This window comes from Eulemur rufifrons, chromosome 3 (genome assembly GCF_041146395.1).
Source record: "Eulemur rufifrons isolate Redbay chromosome 3, OSU_ERuf_1, whole genome shotgun sequence".
NCBI lineage: Eukaryota > Metazoa > Chordata > Mammalia > Primates > Lemuridae > Eulemur > Eulemur rufifrons.
The window spans coordinates 26,839,577-26,858,798 of NC_090985.1; the positions used below are offsets into that span (position 1 = coordinate 26,839,577).

General features: G+C 53.6%; 1 protein-coding gene across 1 annotated transcript in view; it reads right to left on the reverse strand.

Moving 5' to 3' along the window:
* Positions 1-2,302: 2,302 nt before the first annotated feature.
* Positions 2,303-19,222, reverse strand: part of DENND3 (DENN domain containing 3) — a 62,129-nt gene continuing 45,209 nt past the window's right edge. The window contains exons 18-23 of the mRNA XM_069466818.1: positions 16,989-17,128; positions 13,709-13,869; positions 11,084-11,217; positions 5,731-5,849; positions 5,513-5,650; positions 2,303-4,130 (exon numbers count right to left, since the gene is read on the reverse strand). Coding sequence (XP_069322919.1) covers positions 3,930-4,130; positions 5,513-5,650; positions 5,731-5,849; positions 11,084-11,217; positions 13,709-13,869; positions 16,989-17,128 — 893 coding nt within the window. The 3' untranslated portion in view covers positions 2,303-3,929. The remainder of the gene's footprint in view (positions 4,131-5,512; positions 5,651-5,730; positions 5,850-11,083; positions 11,218-13,708; positions 13,870-16,988; positions 17,129-19,222) is intronic.

Genomic DNA, 19,222 nt, shown 5'->3' on the forward strand with positions numbered 1-19,222 from the left:
GGTCCTCTCAAAGAAAACTGCTCCTGACTTCTTGGAAACAGGAGCGTTTATGCCCTGCAAGCTCTACCTTGCTCTGTTGTCCTGGAGACAGAGCATCCTCACGTGTAAAGTGGGGACTCCCATCGTCACAGTGTTCTGAGGATCGTACACAGTAGTGCACACATGAACCTTTAAAGTGCCCGGTGTGGCACCTGAGCCAGCAAGCACTCGGTAAGTGGGAGCTATAGGCGTGTCCTGTGGCTGCCAGTGACCACAAACTGGGGGGGCTTGAGACAATAGAAATCTATTTCCTCACAGTTCTGAAGGCCACAAGTCAAGGTGTCGGCAGGGCCATGACCCCTCTGAAGGCCCCCAGGGAAGATCCTTCCTCACCTCTTCCAGCTTCTGGTGGCTCCAGGTGCCCTGGGCGTGTGGCCACATCACTCCTATCTCTGCCTCCACCTTCACATGGCCTTCTCCGTGTCTGTCCCTGTGTCTGCCTCTCCTTCTTAGGACATTTGTCATTGGATTTAGGGCCCAGCCTAAACCCAGGAGGATGTCATCTCAAGATCCTTAATTATTTCTACAAAGACCCTTTTTCCAAATAAGGTCATGTTCACAGGTCCCCGGGGTAGGACAGGAACGTATCTTTATGAGGGCCACCATTCAACCCACTACAGTTAGCGATCACATCTTTACTTCCTTTTCCTTAATATTTTCTTTCACGAGAGCCCACTGAGCAGCCCAGGATGGAATAGTCTTTGAGCTGTTCCCGGATGCCCAGCAGTGCACTGGATGTGTGATGTGCCCTCGCAGTCGCCACACCAGCCCTGCAAGATACAGGGGGTTCAGGTCATGTGGCCAGGTCCCCAGCAAGGCCCAGACCAGGCCGTGGTCCCTCTGCCGTGCCCAGGGCCCCAGGCTGCCTCCATGGCCCAGGGTACAGAAATCCGGAGCTTCTCCCGTCCTGAGCATGCCGAGGGTCGTGCAGCTGCAGTGTGGGCGAGAGAAACCAGCTCTGTGTCTGTGCACCTCTGCCTCACCTTCTGGGGGAAGCCACGGCATTGATGCAAGAAACGCAAACAGCAGCCGACAGCAGAGACCACGAGGCAGCTCCGCCTGGCCTTCCGACCGTGCCCTCCCCAGCCGCTTGGAGAACACGCCCCTTCATCTTCCCAAGGAGTCAAGAAAAGTCATGCACCTTTAATTCAGATGCTACAGTCACAGTCACTAGGAATCATGTCACCTGGAATCGTGACAGACACAATTCCACGGGCTGTCATTCGAGAACAGCCGACGTGTACACATCTTCCAAGAACAACTCATAAAAGTGTTAGCGGCTGATCATCTTTACATCTGGTCAGCAGCAGAGAGCTGAGATGGGCTTTTGCTTGGCGCCGTGGAGCAGTGCCGGCCCCAGGAGCAAGAAACACAGAGCGGGGGCTCTGAAATTGTACTGAAATATATTTGTTTCTCATTCAAGATAAACACCTTTTCCTACCAATTTAATTCAGGTTTCTAAAGCCGAGGCAGGGAAGGCATCACAGTCTGTTTAACGAACTCCAGCTCATTTTGGTCTTTTCCATGACAAATCATTCATAACGGAATCTCTCCAAAGCACAGAGGAAAGAGTGGAAGGCATTGAAGTGCCCCTTTTGTGTCAGCAAACCCCGCTGGCAAGGGTTCTGTGGACACAAACACAGAACCCTGCGCTGGCTCAGCGCACGTATTCACCTCGTCCTTCTCTATTGTATAAATGACCATTTCCTAAGAGCCTCTGGTTTTCCTGCACTGGTTTCAAATGCAATCACTGTCAAGATCTTGAAAATTATCACCATGAGTCAAAGAAATGAAAAGCCTGTATTAAAATAACTTGATTGGCACTTAGAGTGAATTAAGAGCAAATTCAGAATGGCACTGGATTTGTCAAGACCTCGTCCGCCCATCCGTGTTGGATAAAGTGAGGAAAACTGCACATCAGCGCTTATTGCAAGAATTTATTATCCACAAGCCGAAAATACCTGGTTACATGTGGCTTGGCATCGAATAACTTATAGGCATATACCTGACAGTAAGTATTCACATGTTTACAAAAGCAAAATTCAACCTTTTTCGCTTTGCTCCTGGCCAAGTCTTCCTTCTAGAAGTCAGGGAACACCCGCTCTCTGCAAGCAGAGCCTCTCGGGGAGCAGGAGGCCACACAGCTCTTCTCTGCACCGCATTCCCGCGATGCCCCAAGAAGTCAGGGGCTACCTAAAACCAAACCCTGGTGGGAAACAGCGGTCAGTGATGTGCTGCTCCACAATGCAGACCCCACCGGAGGCCGGGGCCCCGGTTTCCATCTGGAGGCCCTGCAAGTGCTTCTGAAGCTCGGCCCCATGCCGGAGCCCGACAAACGCCCCCAGACACCCTCAGGGTGTGCAGGCTCTGCAGTCTAGTCCTGAGGACACAGGGCAGAGAGTCCAGCGGGGCTCCGGGATCCAGCGTGCGGTGGCTGCGCAGGGGACGGGCCACATACCCTCACGACGCACTGCCAGCCGGCGCTCCCCCCACAACCACGCCAAGACCTTCCTCGCAGAACATTTAAGGAATGAAACCTCGATATTATAGTAAAAATGTGCAAAGGGTCTTTTTTGCAAATATTTATTTACAGCTAGGATCTTTTCAGTTAAATAATAAAGCATCATATACATAAACCATGTACACACGAGATGCAAATGGAATTGAAATGTACACCAGTATCTGGTAATATCTTTACCGGGAGACCGAATCCCACATGCTATTTTAGATGGAACATTTTGTTTGTGATCTTCTGTAGGAAAAATCGTCTAAGTTTCTTTTTTTTTCTTTTGGAGACAGAGTCTTGCTGTGTCATCCAGGATAGAGTGCAGTGGCATCATCACAGCAACCTCAAACTCCTGGGCTCAAGCAATCCTGCCTCAGCCTCCAGAGTAGCTGGGACTGAAGGTGCCCACCATAACGCCTGGCTTTTTTTTCCTATTTTTTGTAGAGACAGGGTCTCGCTGAGGCTGGTCTCGAACTCCTGGCCTTAAGCAATTCTCCTACCTCGGCCTCCCAGAATGCTAGGATTATAGGAGTGAGCCACAGCACCTGGCCTCTAGGTTTCTTCATTATAAAAATTTTGCCTTAATTTAAAAGAAGCCAAGTGTGGTATCACATGTCTGTAGTCACAGCTACTCAGGAGGCTGAGGTGGGAGGATCACTTAAGCCCAGGGTTTGAATCCAGCCTGGAGCCTGGGCAGCACAGCAAGACCCCATCTCTAAAAAAGAAAAGGAACCAAGACAGAGCTTGCCCCAGCCGACCCAACCCCTGGCAGGACAAACCTGACCACAGTGCTGTCGCCTCCCCTGGGTGGGCCCTGGTCACCTGCTCTGATGGGAGACAGCACGAAGTGGTTACCGTAAACTACGCCTCCTCACAGGCCTCGCCTGGCACCAGGCGTCCACAGGAGGCTGCAGAGCTCTGGTGCCCTGTCACGCGCCAGCCCAGCGTCCCCTAGTGGTGAGTAAGGACGGGCGAGTGAGTGAAGGAGGCGAAGGAAAGGCAAGCCCAGAGGCATGAGGGTCACCTGTGATTCAGCCATGCTGCTGCCCCCTGGTTGTGGACTCCGGAACTTTCTAGACAACACGCAAGGTCAGTTCTCAGCCCTTCTCAGCAGAGGTCATCGCGGACAAATGCAGCTGCTTGCCTGGGAAGCCCCAGCGTGAAGCCCTTGGTGCAGTTTAATCACAGAGCGGGAAACTCCAGGAGAGAAGGTGTGTGGCTGTCAGTCCCTCTCGTCACGGGCCGTGTGCTGGACATGCCAGTTCCTGCCCTGCCCTGTGTGGCTCTGTCTCCCCCAGCCCCTTGGGGGCTCCTGCTCCCGGGAAAGCTCCGGAAAGCAGGTGAGAGCACGTGGTCCTTGCTCACAGAACACTTTCACTCACATTTACTCGACCTTCCAAATGGCGATCTTGCCCTCGTCCCTGCCCGACCCACTCAGCACGTATCTGTCCTCGGCCGAGCACAGGGTCCTCACGGCATCCGCGTGCGCCACCAGCTCCTTCTCCACACTCCTCGTCTTGGCGTCGATCACGTAGATCTTCCCTTTGGGCTTCCCCTGGGACAGCCCTCTGCTGCCCACCCAGATCTGCCGGGGACAGATGGGAGGGGCGTTAGCCGGGAAGGGCCCCTCCCAGGGGCACCGTGCTCCACCTGGCATCCTGGGGGGACGCGTGCACCCCGAAATCCATGCCCTCCTGGGCAGGGCCTCTGCCAGCTGAGAGGCGGGCGCACCTGGCAGGCCCAGAGGACCCTTCTCAGGCCGTAAAACCCAATGGACAGTGTGACTCTGGCTAACAATACTGTGTCGTGTACTTGAAGTTGGCTAACAGGGTAGATCTTAAGCGTTCTCACTACAAAAAGAAAAAACCTAACTCTTGAGATGATAGGTATGTTAATGAGCTTGATTGCCGTGATGATTTCACAGCGTATATCAAAACATCAAGTTGCAGGTCTTAAGTACATACGATTTTTATTTGTCAGTTACAGCTCAGTAAAGCTGGGACACTAACGGCATTTCCCCTGCTGGGTCTCAGCCTTGCCTGGGAACTGCAGCTCCTGTCCCCCTCTAATGTCTCCCTTTTGGAAGGGCAACGTCTGGCCCCTGCCTGTCCCACCACTGCGTCTTGGGAAGGAAGAACTGGGTCCTGGTGGCACAGGTTCGCAGCTGGAGAGGAGCTGCGCCCCCCCCGGGGACAGTACCTGGAGCCTCGCCCAGATCTAAGGTCACTGGGTCCTGTTTGGATGAGGCCTTGGACTCAGAGTTAATGCTGGAATGGTAAGACTTTGGGGGAGGTTGGGAGGAAGTGGATGGATAGGCCTGTGGGACATGTGAATTTGGGGGGGCAGAGAGCAGCCATTAGTGTGTTGATAGTATCCCCCAAATCTATGTCCTTCCCCAGAACCTCAGAACGTGAGCTTATGTGGAAATGGAGTCTGCAGAGGTAACTAGTTAACATGCGGTTAGGCTGGAGCAGGGTGGGCCCGACCCAGTAGGACCGAGGCCCCCACGAGAAAAGAGACACAGAGGGACAGAGAGAGAACGAATGCTGCACAACGGTGCGGGCACAGGGTGGGGTGATGTGTCCACAGCCAAGGAGCACCAGGACTGCCGGCAGCACCGTGGGCTGAGAGAGCGGCAGGGACTCCATCGTCCCACCGAGGCCCAGGTAGGAAGAGCCCTGCTGACACCTCGATTCCAGACCCTCAGCCTCCAGGACTGTGAGAAAATAAGGTCCGGTTGTTTCAAGCCACGCAGTTTGGGATACTCTGCTACGGCAGCCCTGGGAAACACCCGGTTCCCAAGTGCTTTGGCCGCACCACGAAACCCAAGGTGCGTGACACCCTGTGGGGCCAAGTGGCCCCCATTCTGCTTGTTGCCATTAAGGACAGTAGGTTCCTGAGAGGTGAGGGCAGAAGCACCCGTCAGCACGGTGGCACCGGGGATGCGGCGGGGGCCCCCCACCCTACCTGCTGCTTCACCCTGATCATGCAGCTGATCTCGGAGCAGTCCTGCAGGGGCACCCTCTGGGGGCGCTGGGCCAGGTCCTTCAGGCTCCAGATGAAAACCTCGCTGTACCCCGCACAGGCCGCCCACAGCTGCTCCTGCTGGAAGAGAAACCGAGACGTGGGCTGCGGGCCATGGCAGGCAGGGCCGCGCGTGCCGGGCGCACAGACGCTGCTGGTACCTCGGGGAGGAGCTGGAAGGCGAGGAAGGACGTGCTCGTCTCTCCCAAGTTCTCCTCGATCTTCAACTCTTGACGAAGAAAGCCGCTCGTGGTCACAGCCACGATGCTGTTGCCGGTACCTGCAGAACAACGGAGCTAGGATGAGGAAGGGCAGAGCCGGCTGGAGACACACGTGAGGACAAAGGGCTGGTCAGCGTGACATGACCACCGACTCCTGTGACAGGCCTGCCCCATGGCACCTGTGGCACCCCCTGACCACCACTCCACGCTGCGGCACGTGGGGCCGTGAGCCCCCTTTTTACTGATGGGGAAACCACCCGACCCAGCACCCTCTTCCGATCCGCACAGCAACTTTCAGCTTTCTCGCCATGGGTTTTCCATCATGTGAAGCCAAACTGGTCCGAACCCGGTTAGCGGCTGTTCGAATTGGAGGCCCTAGCACCTCGCGCCTGTGGAGCCCGGCTCTGTGTTGTTCTAAGTGCTTTTCTACTCCTCATTCCAGTGGAACGTTTTTTGCAAACCAAAAGAGCTTCCACACCTGTGAGAGCGATAAGCCACCAAAATGCGCACCGCACAGAGGAGGTAAAATCACGTGCGCAGAGAAGCCTGAAGTTGTCTTTAAGGAAAAGCTAAGGCGTTGCCTGTCTTTCCTCTGTCGGTTTCCTTGCACACAGCCCTCTACCCCCTACCCAGGAGCTAAAGCCGCACAGCCAGCATGAGGGCTGGGAGGACACACACCCATTTTGCAGGGAGCCCCCAGGGAGTCCCATCCACACTTTGAGGGAGGAGCCAGTTCACAAGCAAAGAGGCCCCAGGGAGCACCAGTGGGACAGAGGGCGGCCTGGACAGCAGCAGGAAGTGCTCCCGCCTAGAGATGCCGTACTGGCTTCATACAGCTGCAGAGGACATGGGACTCGGACCCCACCGGCACTCAGCCTCATCTGAGGAATGGCCCCCTTGGTCCCTGGGCGCCCAGTGGCCCTGAAGCTAAGCTGGGTTTACAGCTCTCCTTCCTGCTTCTAAGTCCGGCTGAGTGGTGCTTTTCCTGAGACCTGGTCTCCGAAGGCCGGCATCCTGCAGGAAGCCTCGTCCAGATGTGCCACTGTCCACTTGGACTAATGAGTGGGGCCCTGGCGCATGCTGCTGCCTGGCGGGGACACTGGGCGGCAGGAGCCACGGGAAGCCTGTCTGCCAAGGGGCTCCAGCCACCCTGGACCTGGGGGGTCCTCCGGCCCCTGGGCTCCTCCTTGGTGTGGGGCTGCCAGCTCCGAAACCACTCCTGGCTCTTCATAAACTCGCAGACATGCGCTAATGCTGCCTGGGCCCTGGGGCTGGGACTCAGACCAGGACCCTGGCCGTGGCCACGTGCAGGGAGCCTGCGGCACACGGAAGGCCAACGGGGACAGCAGATGCGGGCAGGCTGGACCACTGTCCCCCCAGGTGGGCCTGGGGAGGGCTTTGTCCCACCCAGGACTAAAGGACAAAGAGCGTAAAGGGTGCAAGGGCAGGAGCAGAGAGAACAGCGTGGGGGAAGCTGGCAAGGGAAGGCGGCAGTTCTCGGGGCACCCTGCGTGCGGGGCTCCATCCTCGGGGCGCGGCAGCCAGGGGGTCACCCTCCTCTGCTGCTTCACTTCTCACCCCCTTTTGACACTCTGGTCCTGTCCCATGTCCCCTTTCACATCTGGGCCAGAGCAGTGCCACCGGGGGTGGGTTCTGGGTCCCCGTCGTTAACACTCGCAGTCAGGGTGCACTTGGAGGCTGACAGTGCTTTGGCTTCCAGCCTCTCCTGACCCTCAGCGCTCTTCAGGGTGGGAAGGGTGGTGTTTACAGCTCACTTTTCAAATGGAGAACCAGACTCCGAGAGGGTGAGGGGTCTGCCCACAGTGACCACACATCTGGTGGCCAAGCCTGGATTGAGCCCAAACGCACGGGGAAGCCACAGCCAAACCGTGAGCACAGCCAGCAAGCTGGCAGCCTCTGAGCACGGGAGATGGACCAGGTATCCACTTCCCTTCCAGAAAACACCCTGAGCACTCGGCCTTCCGGGCAACATTCAGGCCTGGTGGTGCCCACGGGGAGCTGCCCAGCTGATATGCCATCAGGGGACTGGAGAGGAAGCCCGGGACCACCACCCACCCTGCTCCCAGGTCTCTTTCAGGCCGTGCTTGGCACCCACAGATACCTGCACAGAACAAAGACAAGGGCGTGAGCCCAGCACCTGAACTGATGGCATCTGAGGGGTGACCAGGATCTTCGCTTGCCATCCTTGTCTAGATGGAGACTTACAACACTTCATAAGCAAAGATTCTCTTTTACCTGAAGAAACCCTACTTTCCTCGTTGTTACATAACAAAACTACTTACTGCATTAAGTTAAATTAGAAAATAAAAGGGATTCTATCCTCAAAGCAAGGCTGTCCATCCTCATTCTAATCTCTGTTATCCCCCAGCTATAATCAACAGGCACCTTTCAGCCCGAGGCTTGGTCCGCGACATTAGTCCCAAATGCGTCCACAGGTGGACACACACACATACACATATCTGACGGCCACTGAGACCATCCACGGCCGAGGGGGTGTGGCCCTCGAAGGAGAAGACACAAACGTGGAGAGCTGCACGCCTGCCCAGCTTCTCCGCAGGGCACCAGGGGGAGGTGAAAGTTCCACCGCACATGGCTGAGGGGCCAACTTAAGGCTGCCAGTAAAGCTGGAAATGGAGAGGAAATATCCTCAAAATGAGGGGACCCCAAAATATATGTGTATACATAGACTTTCCTCAACTGCACATCAACAGCAGAAAGCAGTAGCTAGAACGTTCAAGAGCTGAGAAGACATTTCAGATCTCCAAGTGTACAAAGCAAACGTTAATAGCTGTAAGGGAAAGACGGACTTCAGTGCCAGGATAGCAGGGGACGTCGCCAACTCTCAGTGACAGACAGACCACCCAGAGAACATCAACAAAGAAACACTGGCGTGAAACTGCACACTAGACCAAACAGGCCTAACTGACGTGTCCAGAACATTCTACCCGCCTGCTGCAGAACACGGCTCTTTTCTTCAGCACATGCAACATTCTCCAGAACAGACCACATCTTAGGCCACAAAACAAGTCTCAATAAACTTTAAAAAGTAGAAATCATACCCAGTATCTTTTCTGACCACAAAGGAAAAAAACTAGGAATAAAAAGGAACCTCAGAAATTACGCGACACGGAGCAATTCAGCAACACGCTCCTGAACGGTCAGTGGGTCAGTGAAGACATGAAGGAAATGCAGAAATTTCCTGAAACGAATGCAAATGGAAACAACACCCCAAACTCTGTGGGATGCAGGGAAGGGCACGGGGACAGGTCACAGCAGTAAGCTCCTATGTCAGGAGAGCTGAGAGGTCAGGTGAACCACCCAGCAATGCCCTCAAGGAACTAGGACAGCGAGAACGAATCAAAACCACAATTAGTAGAAGGAAAGAAATAATAAAGAGCAGAAACAAATGAAATGAAACTAAAACAACACAGGTCAATGAAATGAAAAGTAGTTTTTTGAAAAGGTAAACACAATCAATGAACCTTTACCTAGATTAGGAGAAAAAAGGAGAAAAGACCAAAATAAATAAAATCAGAACTGAAAACAGAGATACAACAACAAAGACCAGAGAAATACAAAAATCACATGATTATTGCAATAGATGCTGAAAAAGCATTTGATAAAATTCAACATCCCTTTATGATAAAAACCTTCATCAAGATAGGTATAGAAGGAACAAACCTAAAATAATAAAAGCCACATATAACAAACCCACAGCTAATATCTTATCAAACAGGGAAAAATTGAAGGCTTCCTCTAAGATCTGGGACAAGACCAGAATACCCACCTTCACCACTTTTATTCAATATAATACTAAAAGTCCTGGCCAGAACAGTTAGGCAAGAGACAGAAATAAAGGGCATCCAAATTGTAAAGGAAGAAGAAAAATTAGCCTTGTCTGCTAATGAGACATGATCTTACGCTTAGAAAAACCTAAAGACTCCACCAAGGGGGCAGGAGGGGATGGGTAAATTCACACCTAATGGGTGCAGTGCACATTCTGGCGGTCGGGCACACTTGTAGCTCTGACTCAGGCGGTGCAAAGGCAATACATGTAACCAAAGTGTTTGTACCCCCATAATATTCTGAGATTTAAAAAAAAAAAAAGACTCTACCAAAAAAATGTTAGAAAACCACAGGATACCATTTCACTCCCACCAGGATGGTTTCAATAATTAAAAAAAAAAACAGGTAAGTGTTGGTGAGGATGTGGAGAGACTGGGACCCTTGTGCTGCCAGTGGGGACGCAAACTGGCACAGCCACTTTGGGAGACAGTTAAACCGTCAACCCAACATGCACCTACTGGGGAAGGGGGGGATTGCACCCCGGCAATGCACAGGAACGCGCTTCTGATGCTTGAAACATCACAGATGGATCCCAAGAACGTTATGCTCACTGAAGAAAGCCAGATACAAAAGAATACGTACTCTAGGGTCCATTTATAGAAAGTTCTGGAAAAAAATTCACAGTGACAGAACTAAGAACAATCGTACCCCTTCGAGGCGAGTCGAGGCGGGGCGGGGTGGGGCGGCGGCGGGGGTGGGGGTGGGGGTGCTGCCTGGAAAGGGGACCTTAAGCTGTGATGGAACTGCTCCGTATCTTGGCTGGTTTGATGGCTACATAGTGTATGTTTGTCAGGATGTGACAATCTGTTCGCTTGTTTTGTGCCTTTTACTATATGTAAACTATGCTTCCATTAAAAAAACACAATGGTGATCATGACTCACATAAGCCGGTACTTGCCAAGGAAGACCTCAAAGCGCTCCGGGACATTCAGAAACGCAGCATGGGAGCCACCAGCTAGAGCACCTGCCCCTCCCATCGCTCCCTGGCAAGATGCCTGGCTCGGTCCTGCAGACGGGCCCCCAGGGCTGAGCAGGGGCACCAGAGACGATCACACAGCACTGCCTCACCAGGCGGGTCCCCCGATGGGGACAGGGGACAGGACCACCAAGGGCTGGGGGAGGAGCAGCCATAACTTGGGGCACCTAGGCCAGGTGCACCCCCAGAGCAGGGAGAGCAAAGGTGCGGGGCAGGAGCGTGGCCGGCACGCCCAGGTGGGGGACAGAGAAGCCGGGGGGAGTCGCGGGAAGCCCGTGCAGAGCAGCAAACTCGTTGCTGCACAGCGCAGAAAAGGAGCCAGATTTTAAAGAAAAACTAGAAATGGGCAAAGAAAAGGAAGCGAGAGAGGCTTTCGCTTTCACCTGGCGTCCTTTCCCAGGCAGGGAGTGGGCGTACCTGAGCCCTAGCCCCCACGCCCCCAGGACTTACAGCACCACAGGCGGCCGCCGTGCAGCCTGATGGACAAGAGGCCACCGCCCGGCAGCTGGAACCGGCTGGTCACCCGCAGCGTGCTCACATTCCAAGCCAGGACCGTCCCGTCCACGCTGCACGAGAAAACCTCCCTGGAGGTACAAAAGACACATGCAGGTGTTTAATCGAGGCTTTGAAAACACTCCCAGCCCTTAACCCGGGAAAGAACAAAGTTACCATGAGATAAAGTATCCTCAACTTCAGTAATAACACTTGAGCATCCTACAAACTTAGCCTGAACAAGGCTTCGTTAAAACGTAACCAATTCGGCACAAGAGGCAGCTTCTTGGGATGCCCCCCTCTCCCGGTGTGTGCTGTGGGCCTGGCGAGGTGTCGGCAAGCAGGACCGTGGCCGCCCACTGACTGAACTCCAGCTTCACCTAAGGGCCCATCCACAGAGGGGCTGGGATGGCAGGCGCACTCCTCCGCGCTCAAGTTCACCGTCAGTGCCAGCCACAAGTGAGGGGGCTGCGGGGCTGGGTTGCAGCAGCGCCACGCACCTCCCTTCACCTCCTGAGCTGTTCACTTGCAGGCTGGCACCTCGTACCCCACCTGAACAGGCCTGACACACGGTGCCCCTGAAACTAAGGGAGAAGGGGTACGGAGCAGTGGTCCCCCAGCCCACCCCCGCATCCAGGGCGGCAGCTGCCTGGGACCCGCCTCCCACCCCTCTGGGGCTCCGCTCGCTCCACATTGGACAGGGAGACCCTGCCTCGTCCTCGTCTCCCGGACAGCCACTGTGTGCTGGCCCTGGCTCACTGCGGGACACTCAGTCAGAGCAGAGCAGACGCCGCCCTGGCAGCGAGGGAAGAAACTGTCACGAGTCGGATTTCACCCCCAAAAAGAGACATGTTGTTGTCCTAATCCCCAGGACCTCAGAATGTGACCTGCTTTAGAAATAGGCTCTTTATGGAGGTATCCAAGTGAAAATGACATTGTCGGGGTGGCCCTAACCCAGCACAACTGGTGGCCTTACACACGGGGGGTTGGGCACAGAGGGAGAATGCCGTGAGAAGACAAGGCTGATGGGTCCACAAGGTAAGGGACACCAGGGACTTCGGACAGCCACCAGTGCTGGGACAGTGAGGAGGGGCCTCCCCTGCAGGCCGAGGGAGTGCGGCCCTGCCAGCACCTTGATGTGGGACTTCTGGCCTTCAGAACTGTGCAGTGTCTGCCTTTCTAGGCCATCTAGGTTGTGGTGCTGTCATGGCAGCCCCAGGACGCTAATGCAAAAGTAAAATACGTCATTTGCTAGAAAGTGGTAAGTGGTCAAAGCAGGTAGGCAGGTAGGTAGGTAGGAAGTGGGGGTCTGCCTGGGGAATTTGGATGGGGCCAGAGAAACGAACACCCTGGTTCTCCCAGGGACAAGAAAGAGCAGCAACGCAGGGGACCAGGCCCCCCTGGACAGGGTGAGTGGGCGTGGGGGCCCCACCCTGTGGGCCAGACCCTGGCTCCCCATGGACAACCTCAGGGTGTTGTGGTTCAAATCTCTCGTTTCCCAGGACTTGGTCCTAGGCAGGGTAGGGCTGGAGGCGGAGCAGGGGTTGGGGGGTGAACCAGCGCAGCCCACGTGATCACAGTCATGCTCGTCTTTGTGGGGTGCAGAGCCGCCTGTCCCGCATGGCCCAGGGAGGGCAGGACCGGACTGGCACGCCCAGCTCTGGGCTTCAGAGGGAAAGAGAAACTGGTGGGTTCTAAAATGCGGGTACTTGGCCGGCCAGGTGCAGTGGCTCACGCCTGTGATCCTAGCACTTTGGGAGGCCACGGCGAGAGGATCACTTGAGGCCTGAGAAGTTTGAGACCAGCCTGGGTGACAACAAGACCCTGTCTCTACAAAAAACAAAAGAAAAATCAGCCGGGTGTGGTGGCGCATGCCTGTGATCCAGCTACTCCAGAGGCTGAGACTGGAGGAGCACTTGAGCCCAGAAGTTGGAGCTGCAGCGAGCTATGACTCCAAGGCACTGCAGCCTGGGCAACAGAGTGAGACCCCCGACTCAAAAACAAAACCCAAAAAAAAAAACCCCAGAAAACAAAAAGAATTAGGGTACTTGGACTGAAGACCACCACCTGGAAGTGCTTTGCCAGAGCCCTCTGAAGCTGGCAGGCTCGGCTGGGCAGGACGAGGCCCCCACTTCAGTCCTGGCCAAAGGCTGCAGCTGCTGGCCTGCGGGCGACTTTTCTGGGGGGCGGGCTGGGGATACAATGACATCTGTAAAATGGAGGCAACACTGAAAACCGAGGAGAGCCCACACACAACTCCAGACTTCTGATGTCATAGTTGGCCTATCTCCCCAGGGGTGTGACCCTCCTGGGCTGCCACAGGCCACCACGCCCCGGGATGACTCAGCAGGGAGGCGAGTGCTGGTACCTTTGACTGCCACGCTTAGGCTGGGACAGTCTCACAGGAGAAATGCATTTCTCTGCACCCATGAGCAGAAACAGACCAAGAGCATCACCGGGCTTTCCTCGTTCCAGACCTGCGTCCCTCTGCACCCCTCGGAGCCTTTGGGAACCCCTCCCTCTGCCAACCCTGCCCCACCCAAGAGCCAAACCATTCCTTCCCCCAGCAGAGCCCACCCGCACCTGGGCGCCTTGTTCCCGTCCTGCACAATCAAGTCCGTGACACTGGAGCGGTGATCCGTGAGCTGCTTGTTGCAGGACATGCTGTGGACATTGATGATGTAGATGACGGAGTCCTCCGAGCCGATCCACACCTGGTTCTGCTCCACCATCGCCATGCAGGTCTGACGGAGGCCAAGGAAAAATGAGCACACAGTCCACCCTCGACCTCCGCGGTGCTTATGTCCTATCAATGTACATTTGCCACCAACACTGAACCGGAGCAGCCCGGGGACATCCGGGGTGACGGTTATAATGTTTTCATCAATCCATCAGTACACAACCTTGTTTTGTGTGTGCTTCTGTTTAAAAGACACCTTATTTATTTCTATTATTTTAGAGGTGGGGTCGGGCTCTGTCACCCAGGCTGGAGTTCAGTGGCACCAGCACACCTCTTGGGCTCAAGCAATGCTCCCGCCTCGGCCTGCCAAAGCTCTGGGATTGCAGGCGTGAGCCACCTCGGCGGCCAGGACACCTTGTTTGTATACGTACATTGATTCATCAACATCGAACTCACGGCCAACAGCACCCTCGATCCTGCCTGAACAGAGCGCATCAGCCCAGGCGTTGCATCCAGGGGACACGCCACAGCCTCCTTGTGCTTAACTCACTAGACAGCACCTCAGCACTATGCCTGGGGGTCACTTTAAACGGCAAAATCACCGACAAAAAGCACAGAAGTGTGAAAACCGTGGCACTAACAGGCCACGGGAGGGACACCTGTTGCCAGCGTGAGCTGAGGCCAGGAGGCAGAGTGCCGCCCGGTCCAACCCCGGCTGGGAACGTGCACATCGGGCGACTCGAGTGTCCTCCCACTCCGCACGTGCACGTCTGTGGGTAACCAGGAAAGCGCCGTGAGTGTCTGTGTGGGAGGTTACAGGTGAACTTTAGCGGGGGCCTAGTTGGCAAATACAGTCTCCCCAACAATGAGAGCGACTGTCGACAACAAACTGCCTCTGCCCTTTGTGGCCAGACGGGGTGTTCCCAGGGTTTCTGACTTCGCAAAACAGCCAATGGCTACTTGCGGGCTTTCTGAAATCATAAACTGAGGATTCAAACGTGGAAGAGTCATGAAAGTCACCTAAACAAGTGGCATCTGGCTGTCCTCGACTACCCGTCCCACCGATCCACGCATCCCTGAGCCGCTCTCCCTACGTTTCACCTGGAGCTCCCTGGGCGGAGTCAGACAAAGACATCTAGCTGGCGGCTTTGCTTTCTATTTCTGCTTTAGTTTTGTGATTACCTTTCCTGTCTTCATCCATGATATGTGCAACATTTTGCTGATAGCTGAACAAATGTCTCAGATTTTCAAAGGCAAATATATGTCGAAGAACAAAAGTTACATCATGTTGAAGGGTGCGGAGGACTAGATACAGTGCTCGCTTTGGTGGATGTGGTACTAGATATCACACTAGATAATATCGATGGTGGTTAATTGTTACTTCTCTCAAGTCAGAAGAAAGCTCTTACAAAAATTGATAATTTTAACTGTAGCAGTTAAGTGTTCCCATAATTTAGAAAAGGGCATTAACCTGCTGATTTCAGAATCATTCATTTAAAAGAGCCCTCTCTTTTCAGGCATCTACTTGAGGACTGGTATAATTTTAGTAAAATATTTTTCGTTAGTGGCCTCAAGATAAGATGTCTTAGATAAACTACTTCGAACTTCAAATTTCAGAGGAAGCGGCATTTTCATGAAATATCATCCAAGTTTATTTCTTGTCAAATGGTACGAAATACTTCTATAAAACTAGCAGGAAGATATTTTCACATAACTGGGCTAACTTGTTGCTTTAAATGTTACTGGCCTGATTGGAAGGCAGTAGAGACTGCTAGAAAAATATTTTAACTAGGATTTTTAAAGTTATTCTACCATTTAAAAGTCTTTGAAATGCTTATAACTAAGAACAAACAGAAAAAACATGAATTTAGAATAAGAACAATTTCCTTAAATTCTTTTTTTTTTTTTGGTTTGGTCTAAAGCATTATTAGACTTTTTTAAAATGTTAATTTATTATATCGTGGATCCTACTACTTTATCATCCGAGACCTGTTATTTGAATATGGGGAGGAAATAATTTGGCAATTTCCTATCTTGCTAATATGCAAAGTTTGCCATTCAGGCATGTAAGAGTGATCTTCACCCTCTCAGAAAAATGTATTTGAATTCACAATATTTCTGTTTGATAGCAGTTTCAAAAGCATGTTCTGTGCCACAGCTTGTCATATTTACCTCTAGATGAGGGAACACAGCCATCAAAATTGATACTAAACAGTGCCTGACACGTGCTTTGGTATATATACTTCACTAGATCATTCTTTTCACATTATATGTATAAAAAAAAATAGGTTCCATCACATTCAAGGAGTAAGGCATGATTTCCCTAGCAAGATCCTTGGGGCAGTGGCTTCTTTTATATCCACAGAGTGTCTTGAATAGGATAAAGCCCACCAGGTAGTAGATGCATCGATGGGAAAATATTTTGCAAAGTATAAAATGCAATTTAAACGTGGGCCAGAAAGAACACCTGCACACACACAACAGGCAGATGCACAGAGGACGTGCAGCCACAGCGAGGGGGCCCCGCCCCAGCAAAGCAGGGGAAGATGCCCCATGAGCCACCGCGAGGGCACACGGAGGGGCGGGAAGGGGCAATGCTCCAGAAATGGTCTCAAGGCAGGAGAGACTGCCGAGGGCCCAGGGAGACCAGCAAGACGGGGTCCCGGATTCCACACTCAAGCTACCTCGATGTGTGCAAGAGCTGACACTCAGGCAGTGTCCAGAACTTATTACCAAAAATGTATTAACAGCTGCACCTGTGAGATTATCAGAAAAAATTCAGGCTTGCTTTTATGTGAAGGCATAATGGGTGACGAGTGGACACTGTGAGTTTTGCTGGACCCCGGCCTCGCTGCTGCCCAGGACGCAGGGCGGAGGGATGGCCACCCAGGCTGCCAGAGTGGCAGCTGGACAGCAGCCTTCACACAGAACGTCGCGGGCAAGGCATGTAGGCAACTGACGGCTTTTAGATGGGGGAGTCAAAGGCGTTCTCTTCTCCCTCGATAAGGATGTGTAAGTAAAGGCGAGAACCAGCTTACATTTAATTCAAAAACTCCAGATAGACCTCAAAGGCCTCCTGCCTGCTGAAACCAAGTGACGCTGCAGAATAACGTGCATCCTGCGTCCTCGCAGCTCTGCGCTGACTTAACACAGCCTGACTTGCCTGGCGCGTCGGTTACTCACCAGCTTGGAAGTGCCCACTTTAAAGCAGTGCTGGTGGACCGTCCACGAGGAAGCGTCGTACACAATCACTCTGCCGTTGTTCAGAGCGCACCAGAGTTTGGGGCGAGCGTCCTCAACTTTCTCGGCCGGGTCAAGGTGCCCTGAAGAGGAGTGAACACGAAAATGCCTGAAGGAGAAGCTCTTGATGCATCAGCAGGGATCCGTGCCGTCCCGCGGGTGCTGCTGGGCACCTCCTAAGCGCCAGGCGCCCTGCTAGGTGCCGGAGACGCCAAGACGAGCGAACCCGACACTGCCCCACCTCTTGTCGCTTAGCCTTAGGAGTGGCCAGACAGAATCAGTGCCAGGCACCCTGGGGACGCAGGAGTGGGGGTTTACAGAGCCAGGACCTGAGGGTGAGTGAGGTTCACTAGAGAACAGCGTTCCAGGCAGAGGGCACAGGAGGAGGGGGTCGGTGGGCCCAGGCACAGAAGTGGGGAGCTGGAGAGGCCGCTGCAGGACCACAGCATTCCCTGCGATTCACGCCCAGAGCGCGGCGGGGCCCTGCGGCCCACACCTGCACCAACACTACTCGGTGGTGTCCATCTGTTTAGTTTTAGCCACTCTAAGGGTGTGAAGATTCTGGGTTTTTTTTTAACTGTGGTTTTATTTGTATTTCCCTAATTGCTAATGACGCCAATGGCTTTAATTGGCCATTTCGATATCCTCTTCTGTGACGTGTCTATGTTTCTTGCCAATTTTTGAACTGAGTTGTCTCATTCTCCCCAATTTGTAGCTGTTTTATTATTGTTTTTATTGGTTTTTTTTTTTTTTTTTTTTGAGATGGGGTCTCACTATGATGCCCAGGCTGGAGTGCAGCAGCTGCTCACAGGTGCAATTGTAGCGCACTACAGCCTCGAACCCCCAGGCTCAAGCCATCCTCCTGCCTCCTCCTCTCAAGTAGCTGGGACTACAGGTGCCGCCACTGCGCGTGGCTAGCCGTTCTGTTCTTGATATAAACCCCTAACTGATTCTACTGTGCTGTAAACATCCTTTCCAAGTCTGTAACTTGCATTTTCACTCTATTTGAAGAATCTTTCTAAAATCATTGATTTTAATGTCAAATTCATCAGTCCTTTCCTTTACGGTTAGTATTAATAGTGTTATACCATGAGGTTATGAATATATTTTTCTCTACTATCTTCTAGAAATGTGCTTGCTTTAGCTACTTATGTTTGTTTGCTTTTACTGTTGGCGTTTAGATTTCACCCCACTAGGAAGTGATCGCTGTGTGCAGTCCGAGGGGCTCAGTCCTGACTTTCCACGTGGACACGGTGTCCGCCCACCGCCAGCGGTGAAGGCAGCCTTGCCCGCCCCGCCCCGTCCCGCCTCCTGTGAGAAATCGGGAAGCGGAGGCTTGCCAGTCCTTCCGGGGGCATTAACTCCAGGGGTCTGTCAGCTCCCTGGGGGAGATGCTGCCCCTGAGATGCACGCGCCACCCGTCAGGGCCCGAGCTGGCGTGACACCTGCCTGCAGCGCCTGGGGGTGGTCCCCCTGACTCCCCGGGGAACCCCGTGCCGTTGCAACCCAAGGCTGGGGTCGGCCAGGATGCCCCTTCCTGCCCACCCCACAAGGCTGGCGAAAGCTCTGTCACTATGGGCTTCTCAGCCGCAGCACCGGAACAAGCAGCTTCGTCCCGTGTCTGTCCAGTTCCTATGACAACAACTATCTGAGGTGCCACCACCTTATCACAATGACAATGGGACCAGATTAAATAACTTCAGAGGGAAATAATGTGAGCGAAAGTGCTTTATAAAGTGTCAGCTGCTGTGGGACGTGAGGGACGGTGACTCTGGAGGAGGATTCCCATGCTCGGGGCTGGCCCCGCTCCGGTCTCTCCCGGGCCCCCCAGGGCCCTGCTCCTCACCAGGCCACGTCCAAGGAGCAGCTGTGACAGCCTCACTCGCATCGCTCAGGACTTCACCTCAAAAAGCAAAAAAAGTCCAGGCACGGTGGCTCGCGCCTGTGATCCCAGCACTTTGGGAGGCCGAGGCGGGAGGACGGCTCCAGCCCGGAAGTCGGAGGCTGCAGTGAGCTGTGACTACACCACTGCACTCCAGCCTGGTGACAGAGCGAGACCCTGTCTCAAAAAAATAAAAAAAGGCAGATAAATGTTTTGTCCACATTTATGCCATGATGCTGTCTCCTCTGTCACTTCAGGGCTGACCTTGAACCCAAATCTAAATCTATCAGATCAT